Genomic DNA, 24,226 nt, shown 5'->3' with positions numbered 1-24,226 from the left:
CGGGGTCATCACTCAAAATAAGAACAGAAAACACCTCTGAGCATGTGCAAAGTGCATTTCTTTCCGGAGCCCGCCCATCCCGCAACCCCGCGAGGAATTTAGAAGAGAAGGGCCATCACGCGCGCTTCCGTGCAGGCGCGAGTCTCGGCGCACCCGCGCCCAGGCCCTGGGAGCAGCGCCGCGCTCCCCGGGCGCCTCCTTAACAAGGCGGCCCGGCCTCGCCCCCCCGGGGGCGGGGCGTACGCAAATGACCGGGCCGTGACGCGCGCTCCGTCCTCCCCCAGCCTCCAGCCGCCCGCGAGCAAAAGGTCCCGAGCGGAGCAGCTGCCCAGGCGAGTCTAACATGGCGCTGCGCCGGAGCGGGCGCCTCCACGGAGCAGGAGGAGAAGGCGGGCGCGCGGCGGGAGGATCGCCGCCGAGGCTGGGGCTGCCGCGGGGCGCCGCAGGGCCGCTCCGGCTCCTGCTGCTGCTGGGGCTGTGCCCCTCGCTCGCCCGCGGCGCGCACGAGCATCCCGCGCGCAGCGGCCCCTTGATCCTAGGCATGAAGCTGGAGCGCAGCGACCGGCCCGTCCCGGAGCTGCAGGACTTCGGCGTGATCCAGGTGCTGGAGGGCAGCGAGATCCAGCTGCGGCTCTTCGGGCTGGGCATGCACGGCCGCGCCTACGACATGGTCTCCTTCTCCGAAGTGGGCCCGCCGCGCGGCAACGCCAGCCGCCGGGCGAACGCCACCTGCCCCGAGAAGACGCAGGACTTGGTGGTGCAGGCGGAGCCGGGCGAGAGCGGGGACGCCTCCGCCGTGGTCTCCGTGAAGGTGCAGTTCCTGCGCAAGGCGGAGCAGTCCAAGCTCTACGTCCTGTGCACGCGCAGCCGTGCCGGGCAGCCCTGGCTGCGCCTGGAGGGCAAGGATGCCTTCCTGCGCGTGGTGGAGGAGAAGAAGCTCCTGCTGCCCCTCTGGTTCCAGGTCATCCTCATCCTCTGCCTCCTGGTTCTCTCGGGCATGTTCAGCGGTCTCAACCTGGGCCTCATGGCCCTCGACCCCATGGAGCTGCGCATCGTGCAGAACTGCGGCACCGAGAAGGAGAAGCGCTACGCCCGCAAGATCGAGCCCATCCGCCGCAAGGGCAACTACCTGCTTTGCTCCCTCCTCCTGGGCAACGTCTTGGTCAACACCACCCTCACCATCCTGCTGGATGACCTTATCGGCTCTGGGCTGGGGGCCGTCGTGGCCTCCACCACCGGCATCGTGATCTTCGGGGAGATCGTCCCGCAGGCCCTGTGCTCCCGCCACGGGTTGGCCGTGGGCGCCAACACCATCGCCGTCACCAAGTTCTTCATGCTGCTGACCTTTCCCCTTTCCTTCCCGATCAGCAAACTTCTGGACTGTGTGCTGGGCCAAGAAATTGGCACAGTGTACAACCGGGAGAAGTTGGTGGAGATGCTGAAGATTACGGAGCCTTACAATGACCTGGTGAAGGAGGAGTTGAACATGATCCAGGGCGCACTGGAACTCAGGACTAAGACAGTAGAGGATGTCATGACCCCACTCCATGACTGTTTCATGATCAACAGTGACGCCATCTTGGATTTCAACACCATGTCAGAGATCATGGAGAGCGGCTACACCCGTATTCCTGTTTTTGAGGAGGAGCGGTCCAACATTGTGGATATACTTTATGTCAAGGATCTGGCCTTTGTAGACCCTGACGACTGCACTACTCTCAAGACAATCACAAAGTTCTACAACCACCCTGTCCATTTTGTCTTCCATGATACTAAACTGGATGCCATGCTGGAGGAATTCAAAAAGGGTAAGGAAAGGTGAAAGGATGCTTGTCTGTGCTTGAGGGCAAGTTTGCATGCTCTTAAGGCCTTTACACGCATTACATGGTAGAACACTTGGGTTTGCTATCAAGTGTAGCCCCCAAAAAGAGCTGCAGCCAGTCCTGATGTATGCATTCCCATGATGTCTGTGTTTGTCTCATTTCCACTTTGCATTAACAACATAATGTGTGAAGACACCCTTAGAATGAATAGGCTTGTTTGTTTTCGTAAGTGATTTATGCTGCCCTGCCCACTCATGTTTACTCAGAAGTAGCTTCTGTTACTTAGCCTTCTTGACAGAGAAGTGGAATTGGTCTCTGATTCTCAACAGTTTTCAACTTTTTTGTCAACAGACTTTGAAGTACCGACAACCCTATTCACTTCATTAGCCACTATGTGCTGATACAAACCAGGCTGACCACACCAACCCACTGCCAAAAGGCAGTTCTGTTTGAAATAAGTTTTTAAAATAACGTTTGGGGGTCTACTTAAGATTCCCCCACCCCACCCCTTGTTGGAAAACAAGCTAACTGGGATCAAATAGGATGAAAAAGAGAAATGAAATCCTTCCGGAATGAGATCCTTCCGGTCTTGGACCAGATTAGCTGGGTGATGGGCCAGGAGACTACAGCTGATTTCTCTAGCCTTAGACCAGAATAACTAAGAGCCTGGGCCTTGGGGAACTGCTTTGCAAAGGAGAAGTATTTTTAAAAGTTGTTGCTTTGGGAGTTTATAAGGAGGGGGAAATGCAACACTGCCATATAGAATGCCTTGAGAAATTCTGCACAAGGGGAGTGTGTGAGCATAGCTAACCTAGTGTGATTTTCCCCTTCAGTTCTAAGAGCTGTTGATGCAGGTTCATTGCCAAAGGGATGTTTCCAACCATTTCTGGGGGGAGTACCAGGAAGCCTGGATATTGTGATGAAATAAACACTGTGAAATGCTGAAAGCTCTTAAAGTCACACTGCTCCTGTATCAACTGTGTATTGCTCTGTAGACGCCCCCAGGTTTCCCCTTCTGGAAACTACAGGGGTACCTTGCTTTCTTTTATGTCAAGGCCAGTATGTAAGGAGTCGGCTAGGGGCACAATTCACCACGAAGTTCTCCTGCACAAGCCCCATTGCTTCTGTTCCTTCTGACGCATTGTGCCTTGGTTTTGCAGCTGTTCAGTGGATAGTGCCTGGGTTTCGCCGCTGTTTGCAACAGCGACGTTAAGTGGAAACATGTTACAAGTATAAATAAGGGAGAAAAAGAGGAGGCTATTTTATCCTTATGTCAGCATGGAACTTCTTCCTGTATTTGCAGTCCAAACATGGCATCATGGGATTATCGTTGGAATCTTGGCACTGATTTAGGAACAAAAGTGAAACTGCAGAGTCTGTGTGTGTTTTGCTGTTGTTCTTCTCAAGGAATCAGCAATGAGCTTGTGGGTGAAAAGCAAGCTAGCTAGGGCTGCAGAAGTTCTGTGGAGTTCTGGTGTAATGAAAGTCTGTTGGTGCCGTAATGTTTTTAACTTGGCTATGACATTAAACTTCCTCCTTTGTGTACACGGAGAGCTTAATTTAGTAATCCCCAAACTGTGCGCCCTGAGAGAGCTGCTAGGGGTGCCACAAGAAATAACTTAATAATGGATCGTTAAATACATTAATATTACATTAATTTAAACAATTAAAGGCTTTGGTGAGCTCAGAGTGCTTGAGCCCTGAGGGGAGGATGTGTGCTTCCCTCCTGCGAACAGAGGTGGGTAGTTGTGTACTGTGCCTGGTGTGATCTGATCTTTCATTCACTCGTGGTGCAAAGATTGCTAGCAGAATTATACATCCTAAGAAGAGGCTGCCTGTTGCATCTGTATGAGTCACTGCTCCGGTCAGGAGTCCCTAACACGGCAGGGACCTCCAATGGCGTCCACAAAGCTCTCCATTTCCTGCCCTCTTCAAAAAAAAAAAAAAATGTTTAATTTAAAAACTTAGATATTAGGGTGCTAGCTTTTCCTTCCTGATTCTGAACCTGCTGCTGATCAGCTGTTGGGTGGACAAGAAAGAAGGAAAGAGTTGCTTCCTGGCCCTGCTCAATTTTCTTCCTCCAGCACAGAGCTTTCCTCTTTGTGCTCTGTCTCCACCCTGCCTCTAGCCTCGCTGTTTTTCTCCCCACCTCTTTAACTTGCTGTTTCTCCCCACCCCCGCAGCCTCTAGCCTTGCATTTTCTCTTGCTATTTCCCCCACCTTTCCAGTCCCTAGTCGGGCTCTTTCTCTCCTTCTCAAACCTTTATCTTACTATTTCTTCCTCCTCCCAGCCCCTAACCTTGCTCTTTTGCTCTCCCTTCCCAGCCCCTTCTCTTGTTCTTCACACACACACGCACGCACGCACACAGCACCTTCCTGGGTGAGTGCTCTGATGGAAGAGGAGGAGGTAGGAGCAGTAGGTGGGGAACAGAATGGTTGAGTCTAGAGTCAAGGTAGGGAAAACTTTCCCTTTCCTTTGGGGCTGGGGAAAGGTGTGTGTGTGTGTGTGTGTGTATGGAGAGGATGAACAGAGCAATCCTCTGCAGATCTACTCAGAAGTAATTCCCACTGAGTTCCAAGTAAGCACGCATAGGAATGTAATGTTTCCCCCCCCCCAATACTTTTTATTCTACTTTTTATCTTTATAAATGAAATAAAGAATACCAACAACATAATCACCATCTACAGTTTCCAACATTACAGTATTCTTTGGAGGACACAGCAACAACCAAAAAAACAAAAAAGGAAATATAAAAAAGAAAGAGAAGGAAAACAGAGAAAGAACAGGAAAACAAAGGGAACAAGAAAAAGTATTTTTTAAAAAAGCTACATAAAAGGGTTACATTTAAACTCCCTTACACATAAACTTCAAGTATCACTCTACTTAAAAGATTATACCATTGCCAATATTACAATTCAGTACAGCCTAGGTAATCCATCTTATTTCAGTAACATATCCTCAGATTTATAGCAAGGAAACAGGCATACAGTTCTTTCCCCCTAGCCATAAAATGCTTCTCAACTAACATATAATGGTAAAGCTAAAATCAACCAACCAAGAATATTACTAATCATAGTCTCAAAATAATAATAATTAAAAGAAAAAGAAGGAAATTATTAAGGATAAAAGAAAAAAAAGCAACAACAATCACTAGTATATTTTATACTATCTATATTTTAGATAGCATCATTTCTAAATATATATATGAGTGTGTACATTTCTGTACACCCACGAACCGGAATTTTATATACAGTATATCATGTCTATTATTAAAAAAAAGGAGGTAATTGTAGGATTTTAATGTTAAGAGTGCAATCCTATGCGTGTTCAGACAGAAAAAAGTCCTACAACTCCCAGGATGCCCCAGCCAGTAGCATAAGAGGAAAAAAGACAAGGCTTTGTCCCCAGGGTATATGCAGTCTAAAATTTAGATAACAGAGGAGACAACATTCTCCTTCCTGAGAAGCCCAGTTTGCATATTGGCATCTGATAAAGACTTTTCTGTTTCACCAAGATTTGGGATTGTCTTAGTGGTCTGTTGGTTTGTTCGCCCCTGCTATGGAATTGTGATTGTGTTGACTGTTATGTTTTTAACTGATGGTGTGAGCTGTCTTGGGGATCCCTTGTGGGGCCAAAAGGCAGATAAACATTCTTTTATTCTTGAAATAAATAAACTCTGAGGTGGGGAGGGGAGCCTTGTTAAGAAGGGATGAATGTGAATTCACTGAGTTTAACAACAGAGGCTTGGCTTCAATTGTGGACGAGGACTTGGGGGTTAAGCCAAAGGCTTCAAAGAAAGGTGTGTTGTGAGAAAGGAACTGAAGGGAGAGAGAGAGAGAGGTGGCAGACTGAGGATGGTAGGGTTGGAGGAGAGAGGGTCATGGGCAGGCATTTAATAGGAAATAAGGCAGAAAAATGGCAGGGGACAAGCCCATGGAAAACTTTGGCGGCAGGCACAAGGTGCTTGTACTAGAAATGGGAGGGAGGCGGCTTTCCAGTTTATTTTCCTTACGAGTGAAGCTGTGCAGGCAAAAGTGACTGGTTGTTGTTGCTTTACCTCAACATGATTAACTTTCAGTAGGGCCACCAGAAGCCAAAGCCAGATAAAATTGCTTGGGGCAGAGGGCATTTGGCCAGTGAACTGCCAGCCGGCCACACGTGGTCTCTATTTTATGCTAATGTGGAAATATATCAGCCATGATACTAGGGCAACTTGTGGGGTGGTGAGTGAATCTGGCCTAAATTGCCTGTGCAAACTCACCTGAGGTAAAAAGGAAATAATGTGGACCAATATAATGGTGCCAACAAATTGTCCCGAAAAAGGACACACACGCACACACAGCTGAAAATGTTCACAAGAAATCCTGTAGTATTTTTGCAGCCCTAGAGAGCAATTGCTCTGTCATCTGCTCTCTGCCAGCTAAGCTTTGTTGATGTTCAGTCGTTCAGTCATGTCCGACTCTTCGTGACCCCATGGACCATAGCACACCAGGCCTTCCTGTCCTGCGCTCTCTCCTGGAGCGTGCTCAAGTCCATATTCATTGCATCAGTGATGCTATCCAGCCATCTCATCCTCTGCCGTCCCCTTCTCCTTTTGCCTTCAGTCTTTCCCAGAATCAGGGTCTTTTCCAGTGACTTTTCTCTTCGCATTAGGTGGCCAAAATATTTGAGCTTCAGCTTCAGGATCTGGCCTTCCAATGAGCACTCAGGGTTGATTTCCTTTAGAATGGACTGATTTGACCTCCTTGCAGTCCAGGGGACTCGTAAGAGTCTTCTCCCGCACCACAGTTCGAAAGCATCGATTCTTCGGCGCTCAGCCTTCCTTATAGTCCAGCTCTCACAGCCATATGTTGCTACTGGGAAAACCATAGCTTTGATTATACGAATCCTTGTCGGCAAGGTGATGTCTCTGCTTCTTACTATGCTGTCTACGTTTGCCATAGCTTTCCTCCCAAAGAGCAAGCGTCTTTTAATTTCATGGCTACAGTCTGCGGTGATCTTGGAGCCCAAGAAAGTAAAATCTGTCACTGCTTCCATTTCTTCGCCTTCTATATGCCAGGAAGTGATGGGGCCAGATGCCATGATCTTAGTTTTTTTAAGGTTGAGTTTCAGACCAGCTTTTGCACTCTCCTCTTTCACCCTCAACAAGAGGCTCTTGAGATCCTCTTTGCTTTCTGCCATTAGGGTGGTATCATCTGCGTATGTCATGTCACAGGCAGGTTTGCCCCTCTGTATGGTAGCATAGCCTCATGAACCATTTTCATATTAGGAGCATATTATATTTCTTGTTGATTTTTAAGCACCTGAAGAGTGTCTATTCTCCTAAATATATAAAAGATGTGGAAGACTCTTCCTCCTTTCAAGGGGTCCAAAAGACATTGGAGGGGCTACATAGGCCTTGATGGCCTATATTTTGTATTGCACTTTGTGGTGAACTGACGCTCCTGACACTGATTGGCTGAGCTGGTCTGGAATGTTTCAGTGCCCAGGGAACTAGATAGTTTGCAGTCCAACTTCTGTGAGGGAAGGGAAAATTGCCAGTTTTCCTGGGATGGAAAATCTCACATAGGGGCAAATGGAGGGACTTGGAAGAGATCCTGGTATGTAGGGGGGCTAAGGGACCAGGGGGCCGAAGGAAGGGTGCAAAGTCAGCTGTAAACTGAGAAAGAGGAACCTGAAGGAAGAGTAGAGGGAGATGAGACTTGAGACAAAAGGTAGAGGAGCTGGGGTATTGGGGCTAATTAGCGAGGGTATGTGTGAAGAAATTTCAGAGTGCTTAAGGTCAGGAGGTATGTTTGCTAGGGGAGTAGAAAGGAGTGTTTTGAAGGCTGGTCAAGAGACATTAGCCCTATTCACAACTTGTGTAAATAGGGTAAATGTGTTGTGTGGCCCCGCAGCCCCTTTCATTTATCTGGTGGGCACCAGTTTGGAGCAGGATGCTTTAGATGATACAAGAATAATATAATTTGGGGCAGTTAAACATCTCTTGGTGAGTGGGACCCAGTCATTCTGATACTACCCCAACCCCAGTAGCATGTTGTATCTTCTGAAAGATTCAGATGAAGGGACAGTGAGCCAGCTATAGATCAGTGTGAGGGAACATGTGATTTCTCACCCAGCCCAGAGGGCACATCGACAACAGACAAGGGAAAACAAGAATAGACAATAGCTGTGGAAATCCGGAGCTTATTTTGAACTGAAGTTCAAATAGGTCTTAGCCTTAGCCCTTAGCTTTCAATGCAAGCATGCAACCCTGAGGTATGTGAAAGTAATACCACAAGACAATAATACCACAAGAGCATGTGCAGAGTTTACTTTCCTCACCAGTGAGGTACCACAACCAGGTACCACTCCTCTCCCAGCGTGTGGTTTTCAGGCAATTCCAGCCCCTCTTGCTCTAGAAATTAAGCCCTGCTTTTGGGATATATTTCTATCTCCAGCAGCTGCCTTTCCTGTATGGCAGGATGTAAGAAAGGGAGAGTCTAGAGCAGAGGTGCAGAATCTCTGGCACAGCACACCTGGGGTTCCCCAGAAGGTCGCGCCCTCTTTCCCCTGGCACCCGATTGTTTTCTGGTTCCCCAGCTTAGGAGAGAAATGCTTCTCCTAAGGCTTAGTTAGCGGCAGTAAGAGCTTTAAGCTTATACATATTGGCCCTATCACTTTTGCCACACCTACCACTCGAATGCAACCTGCAAGAGCTTCTCCGAAATGAAATCTGGCCCTTGGGCTCAAAGAGCTTTAGAGTATTTTTAAATCTCTGAAAGTTGGAACGGTGTGACTTGGAAGACCTCTGTGCCAAAGCTGTTCCAGATCCTGCGCACATCCAGCCCACATGATTGTATCAGCCAGAGGTGGCCCTATCATGCTGCAAGGTGTGATTGACAGGTTTTTGATTGCTGGATTGGACTTTCATCCATCAGAGAAGTGTGTGGATAGTGTCATTTATATGGTTTTGTCACTAGGTGGCACTGGACTTAGTTATATCTGGCTGGAGTCAGAAGTTTCCTGTGTCTGGTTTGTTGTTGTGGGAGGGAGACAATAAAGTTCTTCTCCAGCTTCCTGTTTGGGGTGTCCTCTAAGTGTCTTCTATGACAGTCAGGTTCAAATGCTTGCTCACCCATAAAGCTTAATGGGTGATTTGGGACCAATCAATATTTCTCAACCTACCCTCCCTCAAAGGGTTGTTGTGAGGACAAAAAGATGCCCTGAGCTCTTTGGAAGAAGTGCAGGATAAAAATAAATGAAGAAGAAGAAGAATAAAAGACTGGGTGATGGATTGATTTTGCCCATGGAGCACAATCATCTGGGGAGTTCCCCTGTACCCATGAGGTCATGGTTGAGGTAATGTTTGAATAGGGGCCTTCCTAGCTCACAGTCTCCGCCACTTACACCACGCCTGTAGAATTCATCATTTCTTGGTGCAGTACTTAAAATTATATATTTTGATTCAGTCAAGAACCCCAATGCAATTCAAAGTCATCCATACATAAGATGCTATATAAGAGTATTTTGAACAGGGATGTTCATCCTCTGCTCTCATATTTCCTTTGTCTGTTCTTACCTGCATCCTCGTTTCACTTTCTCTAAAGTATAGAATCCTACAAAGTTTTCCCAGATCTCTGTGTTGTCATTTCTCCGAGATGTCTGGACGGGTGCATGTCTGACTGTGTCAATAAAGAAGACATTGAATACACCCCTTCTCCCTATTCAGTGCTAGAAGTGCCTGCTTTAGGGAAGTTTGAACTCCATGACCTTTCGGGCTTTTTGGCCCTTCATTTTGTCCTGTGGAGAGACTTGTGCAGACTGAGCAGAGGGTTGGACTAGATCATCCTTCCCCAACCTGGTGCCCTCCAGGTGTTTTGAACTTCAACTCCCATCAGCTCTGGCATGCATGGGTAATGATCAGGAATTCTGAGAGCTGTAGTCCAAAACATTTGGAGGCAGTGGAGGCTGGTGGCTCCAGTGTCAGTGGGGCGGTGAATCCACTCCAGGTTTCATTCAGAACCAGTCAGAACTCTAAAGGAGCTATCCAAGGTGTTTCACACTTTGGATAGCTCCTTTAGAGGCCTTGGAGAGCTCCTTTAGAATTCTGACTGAAACCTGGGGCAGATCCACCACCCCACTGACATTGGTGCCACCAGCCTCCACTGTCTGGAGAGCACCAGTTTGGGAGAGGTTGGACTAGAAGATCGCCAAGGTTTCTTTGAACTCATATGATTCTATTATTTTCCAGCTTTTTTGACCCGGGCAGTTAATAGGCATGCAAGGGCAAGGCCTTCTACAGTTGTGTTTTTGGTCTGCGGCTTCATAATGTTCCATTGATCTCCATGTTTTTTTGGGAGTGGCAGCGGGTGGTGGTGGGAGAACCGTAACCCATTCTTCAGGACTTGTTTGCTTAGGGCTGGGTCTGATGTGAGTTGTAGGCCTGCGCACACGACTGTCTGAGAAGGGCTGCCTGTCGCTGTTCCCGACCCACAGCTAGCCTGGCTGGCAGGGAAGCAGCCACAGGGTGCTGGAAAGTTGAACTACCTCGCATGCTCACACACAGGCAGAAAAAGCTGCATGCCCAGTGACGGTTTGGCACAGGGGCAGGCAATCTGGTGCCCACCAGATGCTGTGGACTATAATGCCCATAATCACTGCCCATTGGCCATGCTGGCTGGGGCTGATAGGAGTTGTAGCCCAAAAACATTTGAAGGGCGCCAGGGTGCCTATACACTGGTTTAGTACTTTCACCCCATCGCTGTGAAGTGTGGAAGAAGACAGGGGTTTCCTTGGGAGCTCTACCGGAAGAAAGTGTATTGTTAATAATAAACAAGTCTGGCAAACTACTTGCTTAGAAACAATAATTAAGAGTGGCTAGAATGTTGACATTAGACAGGGGAAATCTGAGTTCAAATCCTTGTTCAACCATGAAGCTCAGAGGATGACTTGGAGGCTGAGAGTAGCCTTTTGGAGAACTGAGGGAAATTTCATGTCTTCTGATGTATGTACACATTTTCTTTTTTCCGTTGCTGCCTTTGGTCAAACAGGTTTTGTAGGCTTTGGAAACAGAAAAACCTACCACAAGCAGTGACCTCTCTTTCAAACGGCTGTCAATTCTGAAAAAAACTTATCACCGGCCACCACATAGTTGTTGTAAGGATAAAATGGGAAACCTCTCTGTGGTCTGGAGGCATTCGAGATGAAGCTGGACAGCCATCTGTCAGGGATGCTTTGACTTGGATTCCTGCAATGAGCAGGGGGTTGAACTTGATTGTCTTATAGGCCCCTTCCAACCCTACTATTCTATGATACTATCTCCTTAGAGGAAGAGTTGGATGCAAAACCTGAAAGCAAATGTTAGCCAAATAAGATGTAATAGGAGTATCCTGAAATGTAGACATATTAGTCTGTCTCTTTCTCTCTTCCACTGATTGGTGGATTCAACCAAAACCTTCATTTAATTTCTGAGACTTGAAATGCTACATGTAAATTTCCCTGGGGCTGGCTGGAAGACTTGGGAACAGGGATCTGCCTACATTGTTGATTCTTCTACTTGTCTGTCCCCACCTTCTTCTTTAAAAAAAAAATAGCCCAGCGTTTAGCAAAGGAATTAGTGGATAAACTGCAGATTTACTCAATCCAGTCTTGAGTAAAGATAATCGGCCATAGCTATTTAAAGCAAAAGATGTTACATGCAAAGCACATGTAAAACAGAAGGCACAAGATGCATCTTGCTGCTGATTTTATTATTTATAAAATTTAATGACTCACTTCATCCAGTTTCATATAGGAGCTCTATAATGATGAGGATAATAATGATATGATGAGGATGGAAATAATGATGATTCACATTTATATCTCATATGTAGTTCTCTCCACCCATTTTATCCTCACGACAGCCCTGTGATATAGATTAGGCTGAGAGATCGTGAATGGCCTAAAGTTATCCAGTGGGCTTCATGGCTAAGCAGAGATTTAAACCCAAGATTCCTCAAATCAAAGTCCATCCCTCTAGCCACCATACCATAGCAGCGCTCAAAGAAACATGCAATACTTACTTAAACCTGCAAGCCCCTCTGTCTGATTGCCTATACTGAGTGAAAATTGCTTTGAGAAGACTAGATGGGGAAGCTTTATGAAAGTTGCCTCCTTTCTCCCCCACCCTTAAGCCATAAATGACCAACCTAGGTGGATATATAGCTCATAAAATGTTTGCGGGCGATTTATTTTTGGAGACTTATTTATAAGGCTCTGGGAGCTGATGTTTCCTTTCAGTTAGAGTAGCGTTGCCCAACTGGTGCCCTCCAGATGTTTTGGACTACAACTCCCAGCATTCCTGACCATTGCCCATGCTAGCTGAGGCTGATGGGAGTTGAAGTCCAAAACATATGGAGGGTACCAGGTTGGGTAAGGCTGCAGTACCATTACACTTTGAACTGAATGCACCTGGAGAACAGAGTCTTCATTTTCATCTGAACATACATTCTTTCAAGGTCATGATCGTATATATCTGCATAGAAAACAGGCATCTTAGCTCTTACATTTATCTCTTGGTCTGAGGAGCCAGAGAAAAACCGGTTGGGTCTGGGGTGGAGTGTAGGTAGGATCTGGGGGGAGGGTCTCAGAATCTGAATTTTACTGGCTTTTCCAAATCTGAAACTATTTTGACTTGCTCAGTAAAGTACCACCCAGTTAGCAATTATGGGTGTTTTCTTTCTTTCCCATTGATCTATCTAGCACAGGACAACAGTATGAACTCTGCCTACCAAGTAAGAACATAAGAAAAGGCCTCCTTGATTAGATCAAAAGCCCATGTATTATAGTTTTCCTCAACCTGGGGCCCACCAGATGTGTCAGACTACAACTCCCATCACCCCAGCCAGCAGGGCAGGTTGGGGTGATGGGAGTTGCCACCCAATCAAGGAGAAAACAAGGATGAAACTTTTGAAAAGCAAATAGCCAATGTTTCAAGGAAGCATGATGTAGTAGTAATGAGGGACTTCAATTTCCCCGATATTTGTTGGGAGACAAATTCTGCAAAACATGGCCCCTCCAGAAAATTCTTGACTTGTGTGGCGGATAACTTCCTCCTACAGAAAGTAGAGGTAGGAACTAGAGGATCAGCTATCCTTGACTTGATCCTAACCAACAGAGATGACTTAGTGGATAAAGTAGCAGTTACAGGAACTCTGGGGGAAAGCGACCATGTTATACTTGAGTTCATGTTTCTAAAGGAAGCAAAAGCCGAGTGTAGCCAAACGCATACCCTGGATTTTAGGAAAGCTGATTTTAATAAACTCAGAACAATGATCAGTAAGGTCCCATGGCAAGCGACTCTAACGAGAAAAGGAGTCCAAGATGGGTGGGAGTTTTTAAAAAAAAATTCTCAAGGCACAATTACAAACAATTCCAACAAGAAAAAAATGTGGAAGACAACAGAAGAAGCCAGTGTGGCTTCACAAAAAGCTAAGAGATGACCTGAAAACAAAACAGCACACATATAGGAAGTGGAAGAAAGGCCAGGCAACAAAGGAAGAGTACAGGCAGGTAGCACAGAATTGCAGGGATGGCGTCAGGAAGGCAAAAGCTGAGAATGAGCTGAGGTTAGCGAGGGATGCTAAAAGCAACAAAAAAGCTTTCTTCAGCTACATGCATCGTAAAAGACAGAGGAAGGAAATGGTGGTTCAGCTATTAAATAAGGATGGCAAAATGATAACAGATGACAAAGAAAAGGCAGAGGTGCTCAATTCCTACTTTGGCTCAGTCTTCTCCCAAAAGAGGGTCTATGACCCCCCTGGCAAAGTTCAAGCTGAAGGGGCAGGATTGCAGCTTGAGATCAATAGGCATATGGTCAAGGAACACCTAATTACTTGGAATGAGTTCAAATCTCCAGGGCCAGATGAACTGCATCCTAGAGTAATAAAGAAACTGGCAGAAGAACTCTCAGAACCACTGTCTATTCTCCTTGAGAAATCATGGAGGATGGGTGAAGTGCCAGATGACTGGAGGAGGGCTAATGTTGTCCCTATCTTCAAAAAGGGCAAAAAAGAGGAACCTAGGAACTACAGACCAGTCAGTCTGACATCCATCCCTGGGGAAATTCTGGAGCAGATTATAAAGCAGTCCATCTGTAAACACCTTGAAAACAATGCAGTGATTACTCGAAGCCAACATGGATTTGTCAAGAACAAATGCTGCCAGATGAATCTGATCTCATTTTTTGATCAGGTCACCTCCTTTGTGGACTGCAGGAATGCTGTGGACATAATATACTTCGATTTCAGCAAAGCTTTCAACAAAGTGCCCCATTATATCCTGATGAGCAAACGAGCTCAAAGTGGGCTAGATGAAACAATGATACGGTGGATCCACAGTTGGCTACAGAATCGGACTCAGAGAGTGCTTATCAATGGGATCTTAAACTGGGGAGAGGTAAGGAGTAGGGTGGCGCAGGGCTCAGTCCTGGGCCCAGTGCTCTTCAACATTTGTATTAATGACTTGGAGGAGGAGGTGCAGGGAATGCTGATCAAATTTGCAGATGACAAAATTGGGCGGGATAGCTAATACCCTGGAAGACAGAAACAAAATTCAAAATGATCTTGATAGACTGGAGCGCTGGGCAGAAAACAACAGAATTACATTTAATAGGGAGAAATGCCAAGTTCTGCACCTAGGAAAAAGAAACCAAATGCACAGTTAGAAGAAGGGGGATACGTGGCTCAACAACACCACAAGCGAGAAGGATCTTGGAATTGTGGTAGATCACAAGCTGAATATGAGACAACAATGTGATGTGGCTGCAAAAAAGGCAAATGCTATTTTGGACTGCATTAATAGAAGCATAGCTTCCAAATCCCATGAAGTGCTAGTTCCCCTCTACTCAGCACTGGTTAGCCTCATCTGGAGTTCTGGGCACCGCACTTTAAGATGGATGTAGATAAGCTGGAGAGGGTTCAGAGGAGGGCAACAAAGATGATCAGGGGACTAGAAACAAAGCCCTATGAAGAGAGACTGAAAGAACTGGGCATGTTTAGCCTTGAGAAGACTGAGGGGAATCATAGAATCATAGAATAGTAGGGTTGGAAGGGGCCTACAAGGCCATCGAGTCCAACCCCCTGCTCAATGCAGGAATCCAAGTCAGAGCATCCCTGACAGATGGCTGTCCAGCCTCATCTTAAATGCCTCCAGTGTGGGAGAGCCCACCACCTCCCTAGGCAATTGGTTCCATTGTCGTATTGCTCTAACAGTCAGGAAGTTTTTCCTGATGTTCAGCCGGAATCTGGCTTCCTGTCACTTGAGCCCATTATTCCGTGTCCTGCACTCTGGGATGATCAAGAAGAGATCCTGGCCTTCTTCCCTGTGACAACCTTTCAAGTACTTGAAGAGTGCTCTCATATCTCCCCCCAGTCTTCTCTTCTCAAGGCTAAACATGCCCAATTCTTTCAGTCTCTCTTCATAGGGCTTTGTTTCTAGTCACAAACAATATGAGATATGATAGCGCTCTTCAAGTACTTGCAAGGTTGTCACAGAGAGGAAGGCCAGGATCTCTTCTCAGTCATCCCAGAGTGCAGGACACAGAATCACGGGCTCAAGTTAAAGGAAGCCAGATTCCGGCTGCACATCAGGAAAAACGTCCTGACTGTTAGAGCAATACGACCATGGGACCAATTCCCTAGGGAGGTGGTGGGCTCTCCCATACTGGAGGCATTCAAGATGAGGCTGGACAGCCATCTGTCAGGGATGCTCTGACTTGGATTCCTGCATTGAGCAGGGGGTTGGACTCGATGGTCTTGTAGGCCCCTTCCAACCCTACTATTCTATGATTCTATGGTGGGCCCCAGGTTGGGGAAGACTGCCACAAATAATAATAATAAATAATAATTTTAAAATGCCATGTTGTGTGAAGGAGCATTTTGTGGATGCTTCAACATTGGTCCTTTTCTCTGGAATTGCCATCCTTTGTTTACACACCTTTTATGGAATTAGTGCTATTTCACCATTTTTTTTAGAAAAGGGAGAGAGAGAAAGAAAATAATGGGAGGATATCAGTAATTAAAGCATCCCCCCCACCACACGCACATGCACAATCCAGCCCCTGGTGCAGGAAGAGAATCTGATATTGGGGCAATTTTAGAGAGACTGTTCAAGGTTCAAATCAGAGGTTGTTTGTCACTGATCCCCCAGCCTGGACCAACAGGAAGCAGTAGAACAGGCTGCAAACATTAGAAAGGACCTTTGCTGAGTGGAACTTACTTGTGAGTAATGTTTGTAGAAGGATCTTGGCCTTTTGGAGTGTCAGGGTGGAAACTGAGCCGACAGAACCCTAGAGCAGTTCTGATTCTGAGGAGGATCAGCAATCCATGGGAGAGGAGCCAGCTCATCCCTCACAGGCACAGCAGCTGGCAGAGATTCCTCCTGCCGGCATTCTTGAGATAGATAGTGACCCTGGCAGTGAGAAAGTGTGGGAGCGGGGCTTGCTAGATGCTCGATGCAGACGCAGGGAGCGACGAGCGATGGAGGGCGCAGAAAGGAGGCGTAGCACCCGTTTGGTGCGCAAGCAACAGCCGCATCCCGTGGACCCAAGAGAAAGAGGGAGGATCTCTCCCTAGCCCATAAGTTCAGGGTCTTCTTGTGATTCTCCTTCAAATGGGGACCAGCAGCCTAACCTGGAGCATAGGTTACTCTGCTGTTCATTGCTTAGTCGCTGGTGATTAGCATCTGAAAGAGTCATTAAGTTGTAAAAGGATTAAAGCCTTGAAAAGAATCCTTTTGTCTGTGTCTTGAGTTGCCTATTGGAGTGGACTGAAAGAGGCCGTTTACAGGCAGGAGTTTTTCTAGCTCTGCCTGGAGATGCCAGGGATCTCTGGAAGCAAAGTATGTGCCCTACCACTGAGCCACAGCTCCTTCAAGCATTGGTAGTTAATGTAGTGGTATATTAGGTGCTATGTGGGACCTCCATTTTAATTCCACTTCTAGCTACTTTCAGGAAAGGAAAGAGTCATAGCTAAGTGGTAGAACACATGTTCTGTATGCAGAAGACCTCAGTTTCAATCCTTAGCATCGACAGTTAAAAGGATATCTCGTAGTGGGGGGGGGGACTGGCCTGATTGCCTGGAGAGTCACTGCTGGTCGGAATAGACCAGTCTTCCCCAACCTGGTACCCTCCAGATAAGTTGGACTAAAAGTCCCATCATTCCCAGCCAACTGGGCCATTGGCTGTGCTGGGGGAGATGATAGGGGTTGTAGTCTAACACAACTGAAGTGAACCAGACTGGGGAAAGCTGGAGCAGACTGTACTGTGTTAACTGGACTAATAGTCTAACCTGGTATTAGTCTTCCTATATTCCAAAAAGGCTTTATAGAATGTACTCGAATGGAAGTCTCAGTGTATTCAGTGGAGCTTATTTCCAAGTAATTGTGCACAGGATTACTGCCTTGGGGCAAAATCTAACATAAATCCTAGTTAGAGTAAACCCATTGAAATGAATGGGACATAAGCTCCATTTACTTCAGTGGATATACTCTAAGTAGGATTTATGTTGGATGTTGTCCTTGGTATGAAAGCAGCTTCCCTGTCCTGATTCTACACCCAATCAGTTTCAGCATTATGAGAGTTGAAGAGGAATATATTTCTGGGCAGTTTCTGCATCCCTTGCATGTTCCCTTTGTCATGTTTCATTTACATTTGGGAAGGCTTAGCTTCATTTGTTGTTTGATTTGAGAAACTTTTCCTTTCCTCCCTGGAAACTGGCGGCTTTTGCTGTTTCTGATTGCCCCAAGAAAAGGACCTCAGGTGTCATGGTCTAGTTCGGTGGTTGTTGCTAACCCTTTCATCAAAAGCATGCTTTGAAAGGCACAGGATTAATTTTGTTCTTGCCAAGGCAGGTGCCTATTACAAATGAGCTTAGCTCCTGCTTTCCTGCTGGGAAGGAAATGTGATACTTTGGAATAAGATCCCCAGAAGGAGTCTAAGATCCTAAAAATGTAGAGGAGGGTATATGTGTTTTTATTGCCTTTGGCCTCGTTCATACAAGCAGCCAGCATGGAAAAAAAAATATTCCCAGGGCTGCGTGTAATAAAAAAAGACAATTTAAAAAAAAAGATGGCACAAAACAATATTAAGATAGCAGAGCAGCAGTGAAACTAAAAAACCATCAGCAGCATGAAAATTGGAGCTCAGCAAGCAGGACCGGCAACAAAAATATTGCTGTGTCTAGTACTTCTGTTCAGTGTGCCAGCCCTATCCCTTTCTAAGATACTCTATTTTTTCTCCCTGTCCCCTCCCCGCACCCTTTTAATTTAGTCAACAGACATGTAGCCATGGAGCATGCTCAGTCTCCCCCCCCCCCAGATGTTTTTGGTAATTCTGCAAGCCTTGTGGTTTCTATGAGCATGCTGTTATTTGTCTCTTGTTTCACGAGCAAGGAAAAGAAGCCACGGGGGCTTCTTTTCTCCGCCCTGCACGTGTTGGTGGTGTGCCTGCCATTTCCCTAATTATCCTCACTGGGGCGTGGGTTGCTGTGTCATCTGAACCCAGCAAGGTGTGCAGTGGGCTTCCAAACTACCCTGAAACCCATGGCTTGCTCTGGGGTTTTGGGGTGGTTTGGAAGCTGCCGCCGCTGCACACCCTAGCTGGGTACAGACCTGGCAACCCACACCCCAGCGAGGATTATTAGGGAAATGGTGGGTGTGCCACTGGCATGCCACAGGGCAGGGAAAAGAAGCCAGCATGGCTTCTTTACCTCCCCTGATCGTGCTAACCCTGTCAATGGCTCTGTTTTGCTTACTACCTCACTGGCACTCAACAGCTCAGTTTGTTATTAGACAGGGCACTGGTTTGAAACTTTAAAAAAAGTTGAATGAAGAAGAAGGTTTTCACCCAGTTCCAAAAAAAGTAAGGTCTGGCACCAGCTGAATCTTCTTGGGGGAAGCATTCCAAAAATGGGGTGCTACCAATGAAAAGGCCTCACTTCCAAACACAGGACTAAGAAGGACCGTAGAAGATGAGAGGTTCATGTGGGAGGAGGTGCCTCAGACACCTGGGGCCAAGCCATATTATTCATTTATTTATTTCATTCCTGTACTGCCGAATAGCCAAAGCTATCTGCACGGTTCAGAGAAATTAAAACCACAAGGTACAGCATAAAACAAAATCATAGCATCCTAGAGTAGTAGGGTTGGAAGGGGCCTATAAGACAATCGAGTTCAACCCCCTGCTCAATGCAGGAATCTAAGTCAAAGTATCCCTGGCAGGTGGCTGTCTAGCTTCATCCCGAATGCCTCCAGACCACAGAGAGTTTTCCCATTTTATCCTTAGAACAGCTATGTGGCACCTGGTGATAAGATTTTTTCCAAATTGACAGCAGTTTGAAAGAGAGGTCACTGCTTGTGGTAGGTTTTTCTGTTTCCAAAGCCTACAAAACCTGTTTGACCAAAGGCAGCAACAGAAAAAAGAAATGTGTACATACATCAGAAGACATGAAATTTCCCTCAGTTCTCCAAAAGGCTACTCTCAGCCTCCAAGTCATCCTCTGAGCTTCATGGTTGAACAAGGATTTGAACTCAGATTTCCCCTGTCTAATGTCAACATTCTAGCCACTCTTAATTATTGTTTCTAAGCAAGTAGTTTGCCAGACTTGTTTATTATAACAGTAACAGTCCATATCCACTTTCTTCCTGTAGAGCTCCCAAGGAAACCCCTGTCTTCTTCCACACTTCACAGCGATGGGGTGAAAGTACTAAACCAGTGCATAGGCACCCTGGCGCCCTTCAAATGTTTTTGGCTACAACTCCTATCAGCCCCAGCTAGCATGGCCAATGGGCAGTGATTATGGGCATTATAGTCCACAGCATCTGGCAGGCACCAGATTGCCTGCCCCTGTGCCAAACCATTGCTGGGCATGCAGTTTTTTCTGCCTGTGTGTGAGCATGCGAGGTAGTTCAACTTTCCAGCACCCTGTGGCTGCTTCCCTGCCAGCCAGGCTAGCTGTGGGTCAGGAACAGCGACAGGCAGCCCTTCTCAGACAGTCGTGTGCGCAGGCCTACAACTCACATCAGATGAAAGCTTAAAATGACAATATAAACGCACAACTAGAATAAAACCTAATAGCGATGCAGAGATTTAAAATATAGATTTAAAACAGCAGAGCTAAAAGACTAGAATGCTAAAATGCTGGGAAAACAAAAAGGTCTTCACCTGACGCGCGAATCTCTCTAGGGAGGTCATTCCACAGCTGGGGTGCCACAGCAGATAAGACCCTCTTCCTGGTAGCCACCCATCTCACTTCTTTTGGTTAGGAACATCCTGAAGGTTCATATGTTCCCTCCACTAATCCTTTTCCTGGTTGTCCTGAAGAGCACATGAGCATTATATCAGCATTGCCGTAAGTTAATACAAACTGAGTTCCCTCTTAACTCGGGCTTGCTGATCCTGGTTAAGAATGAACCAAGTTAACTGCAACTGACTTCTGTGCTGAAGCAATGCTTACAAAGCTAAATCTGGCCAGGGGAATTTGTGCCAGAGAGAACTGTGGCTGGGGGAACTGTTAACTGAGGCTAAAGTGCCAACATCCAGTCTTAACATCTGTACCTGCCCTAACTGGGGGTAATCCTGTAGAACTAGCCTAGCCTTCCCCAACTTGGCGCCCTCGTGTTGTATTGGACTACATCTCCCATTATCCCCAGCTGCCATGACCAATGGCTGTGCTGGCTTGGGGATGATAGGAGTTGTGCTCCAACACATCATGGGGCTATGCACCAAGTTGAGGAAGGCTGAGCTATACTGTGTGAGCCAGGATAGCAGCAGACCCATGGTGACGTTCGCTTCAGTTACCACCTCTCCATACAGGTCACTTTGTCTTAGGGCAAACCCATTTCGTTTCATTCTTCTCAGTTGTGCCAAATGTTCAGCCCCAGTTTGCTCTGCAGTAAATCAGAAGCAACAGCAGCCTGATAAAATGAAATGAGCCAGCACTTTTCCGGCTTTTGTAACTTTGCAAAATTACTGCCCACCTTCCAGACCACTTGTGCTGAGTCGAGCAAAGAAGCAGGAACTTGCAGTGTTTCTGCAAATATTAGCTGCAAGAGAGAGAGGCTGATCATCATGTTGGCTGGAGTAGGAGCAGAAAGGGATGGGAGAGCTTGTGCATTACAGGGAATGGGGGTGGGGGAGTGGTACTGCAGTTCTGTGTACAGGACTCATTGCAACCCATGTGGGGTTCCTGTTGGGGGAAGCTTGGCTGCTCATGACATTGTTCCCATAACATAGCGTTGGAAGGGGCCTCCAAAGACATCTCGTCCAGGGATGGGGAACCTATGGCTCTCCAGATGGTGTTCGACTACAGCTCCCATTATCCCTGACCATTGGCCATGCCATGCTGGCTGGGGCTGATGGGAGTTGGGGTGTGACGACATCCAGAGGGCCACAGGTCCCGCACTCCTGATCTGGCCCAACCCCCTGCTGAAGCAGAAGGTAAATGGGTGCGCTGCACAGGGATGTGGGGCTAGGACTTTTTGCCTATGGCCCCAGCCACCTCCTCTTGCCTCGCGGTGGGGCTGCGTCTAACCACACAGGAAGATGCTCTTCCTCAAACAACGGCCACAATGATCTGGCAAGACGAGAAATGGGGCGGGACTCCTATCACGCAGGAATTCCCTGGCCTGAATTGGACATACAGTGCAGCTGCAGCTAAAGCTCATGTGCGGAGGGTACTTGTTTCTTCTTTCACACATGCTCAGCCTGCTTGAATTGCCAGGAGCATAACAAGGGCAACGCAGCTCCTGTCCATGGAGTTAATTGCAGGATTGGTGGCAAACTTCTCAGTTCCCAGGAGCAGAGGTGGCCCATTGGGGCTCAGAGCTCTCCATCCCCCATCTCTGGCTTCCTTAAATGGTGCCTAAAATCTGAGGAGGCCCCGCAGAAACAACACTACCTGTTTTGGTGCTTGACTGAGACAGAAAACTAAAAAGGTGCCCTTTCTGGGGTGGTAAAAATATAATAAACGAGAGCTGTGAGTGTGCGTTACCTTTTTTTAATGGCATTCCAGAATCTGTCTCAGGAGAAGGGCCACTTCACCTTTTCCAGTGGTAGGGCCGGCTCTGCTTAGGTAAAGCTGGTAACCCATGGCTGAGAGCTGATCAACCTATGTTACTTATTTGACATTTTTATCCTACCCTTCCTTTCAGGAGCTCAGGATGGCATGCCTGGCTCTCTGTCCTCCTCCCCATGTTATTGTCACAACAACCCTGTGAGGTAGATTAGGTAAAGGGATTGTGACTAGCCTAAGGTTGTCCGGTGAGCTTTATGGCTGAGGGTGGATTTGAACCTGGATCTCTGACACTCTGAGCAGTACATTGTTCAGTACTGTGGATGAGTTGTTGTTTTTTGCAAGAGGGAGGGGAAAGAGATTTCAGTGAGGCGGGTTCACAATCCACGCCCAAGGTTCAAAGGCTAACTCTGGTGTATATATAAGGTGTATTTTAACAGCACTTGTGGTTACTTTTTAATATCTTGTTAAAAGTGATAGCAAGATCATGAAAACAGATTAGATGAACGTATGTAGATTTGTGCCTTTGGCATGCATTTCTAGTACATAGGCCCATGTCATAGTTGCAGCCGAAGCCGGTCAGTCTTTGGGTCTGGCTAGAGTGAGAGAGGTGCCCTTCAGGAGTCATCACATGTGATGTGAACCATGGGACCACGCTTGAGTGCATCTTTACATGTCAGTGGCTCTGGAGAATTAGAGCCATCGAGGTGCCTGTCATATATGGCTAGAAAGTTGTAAAATGTCAAACAAATGAGAATTTGTCTTGTAAGGATTTTGGAAGCTTGCCTAAAACATTTTGGATTGCAAATCCACAGTGTGAGTTGGGCCCTGGTGCTTTCCCCAACTTAGTGCCCTCCAAATGCATTGGACTACAGCTTCTGTAATTCCCCTGTGCCTTGCCTCAGTCTGGTCCAGACTTCCCCAACATGGTGCCCTCTAGATGCATTGGACTATTAACTCCCATAATCCCCCTGTGCCTTGCCTCAGTCTGGCCCAGACTTCCCCAACATGGTGCCCTCTAGATGCGTTGGACTACAACTCCCATAATCCCCATGTGCCTTACCTCAGTCTGGCCCAGACTTCCCTAACATGGTGCCCTCAAGATGTGTATGGGATTATGGGAGCTTAGTCCAACGCATCTGGAGGGCAACAGGTTGGAGAAGGTTGATATGGTTCAAGGCCTACTTGTGCGTAGCCTCTGGCTAACCCATGTACATTGGCTGGCTCCCCGCCTATGGGCAGCCAATCGTGTGGGTCTGCCACCACGCATAGGATTCACATCAATGTGGGCTGGGAAGCAGCCCATGCTGAATATTCAGTAGCTTATATATATAATATTTCTTGGCCGCCTTTGGAAGCAGGAGCCCTTCCAAGATGGCGTACAACAACCAAACACATAATAATGCTCCCGATGTTTATGTGGACGTCTTGAATCTTCCAGTCCATCCAGGAGAATCTGGAGCTTCTTGATATCACCGGTCCCGAATGTTTGTGAATGTGCATTGGAACTACGAAATGATGGGATGGGCTTAGGAATCCCGAGTTTTGCAAGCAGTGTCATCATCGTCTTGGGTGCCATGTTGCTAAGCTCTTACGCTGCTGCTGCTGCAGGTTCAGAATTTGTAGCACACCTGTGACCTTATTAGAACCCCAGAACATGTGGAAAGGAGGCCAACTCAGTGGAGACCAATAAGTCGTCCGGGCGACAGTTCTGTGCTACACAGACCCTGGGAAGCTCACGTAGATGCAATAGAGGCCTGGAGGAGTCACGAGCGCTGAGGCAACAGCAAGTCAATCAGGAGGGTGGGTCCGCTTGTGTAAATGGATAGACAAACTCTGCCTGTGCTCATCTGCCTGTGCTCAGGATGAAGCAACACACCCAGCCCTCAGGGCGAGTAACACAGTTCTCTTGGGATGTGATTTATGCTTTTCCCCCCTTCACCTGACAGTGACCAACCATTCTGCTCTTACCGGCTTTTCAAGTTCAGACCCTTTGCGATCATCATGCTGTTGTTTAGTTATGTGGCGGGGGGGCAGGGAGAGGAATGGGGAAAACACAGAGCGCATGGGGAGAAAAGGGGGGAACGGCAGAAAGAACTGGTTCCTTTACAAAACAAAACCCCCGGAAGGTTTACAATTCTCTGGATCTGACTGCAAGTCCATATGCCCTTTTTTTATTGTGATGGTACTGATCCAGGTTGTCTTAGGTTCCTTGGAGCGGGGGCATTTGTGTGTGGTTCTACATGAGGAGTCTCCTGTTTTAATGATTAAATTTTCTGTTGATAGCTCAAATATATATTGAAAACAGACTTGTCTCAAAGGACTGGGTGTGTAAAACTGCTGGCTTAGCACAGCGCTGCTGTGTGGCTCCC

General features: G+C 47.0%; 1 protein-coding gene across 1 annotated transcript in view; it reads left to right on the top strand.

Moving 5' to 3' along the window:
* Positions 1 to 228: 228 nt before the first annotated feature.
* The window catches only part of CNNM4 (cyclin and CBS domain divalent metal cation transport mediator 4), a 68,917-nt gene continuing 44,919 nt past the window's right edge, over positions 229 to 24,226 (top strand). Inside the window, exon 1 of the mRNA XM_084804127.1 lies at positions 229 to 1,808. Coding sequence (XP_084660253.1) covers positions 344 to 1,808 — 1,465 coding nt within the window. The 5' untranslated portion in view covers positions 229 to 343. The remainder of the gene's footprint in view (positions 1,809 to 24,226) is intronic.

This window comes from Heloderma suspectum, chromosome 6, assembly GCF_057233095.1.
Source record: "Heloderma suspectum isolate Gila_16-S chromosome 6, 16-S_ref, whole genome shotgun sequence".
Classification (NCBI taxonomy): Eukaryota; Metazoa; Chordata; class Lepidosauria; order Squamata; family Helodermatidae; genus Heloderma; species Heloderma suspectum.
This window is presented reverse-complemented; position numbering and strand designations above follow the sequence as displayed.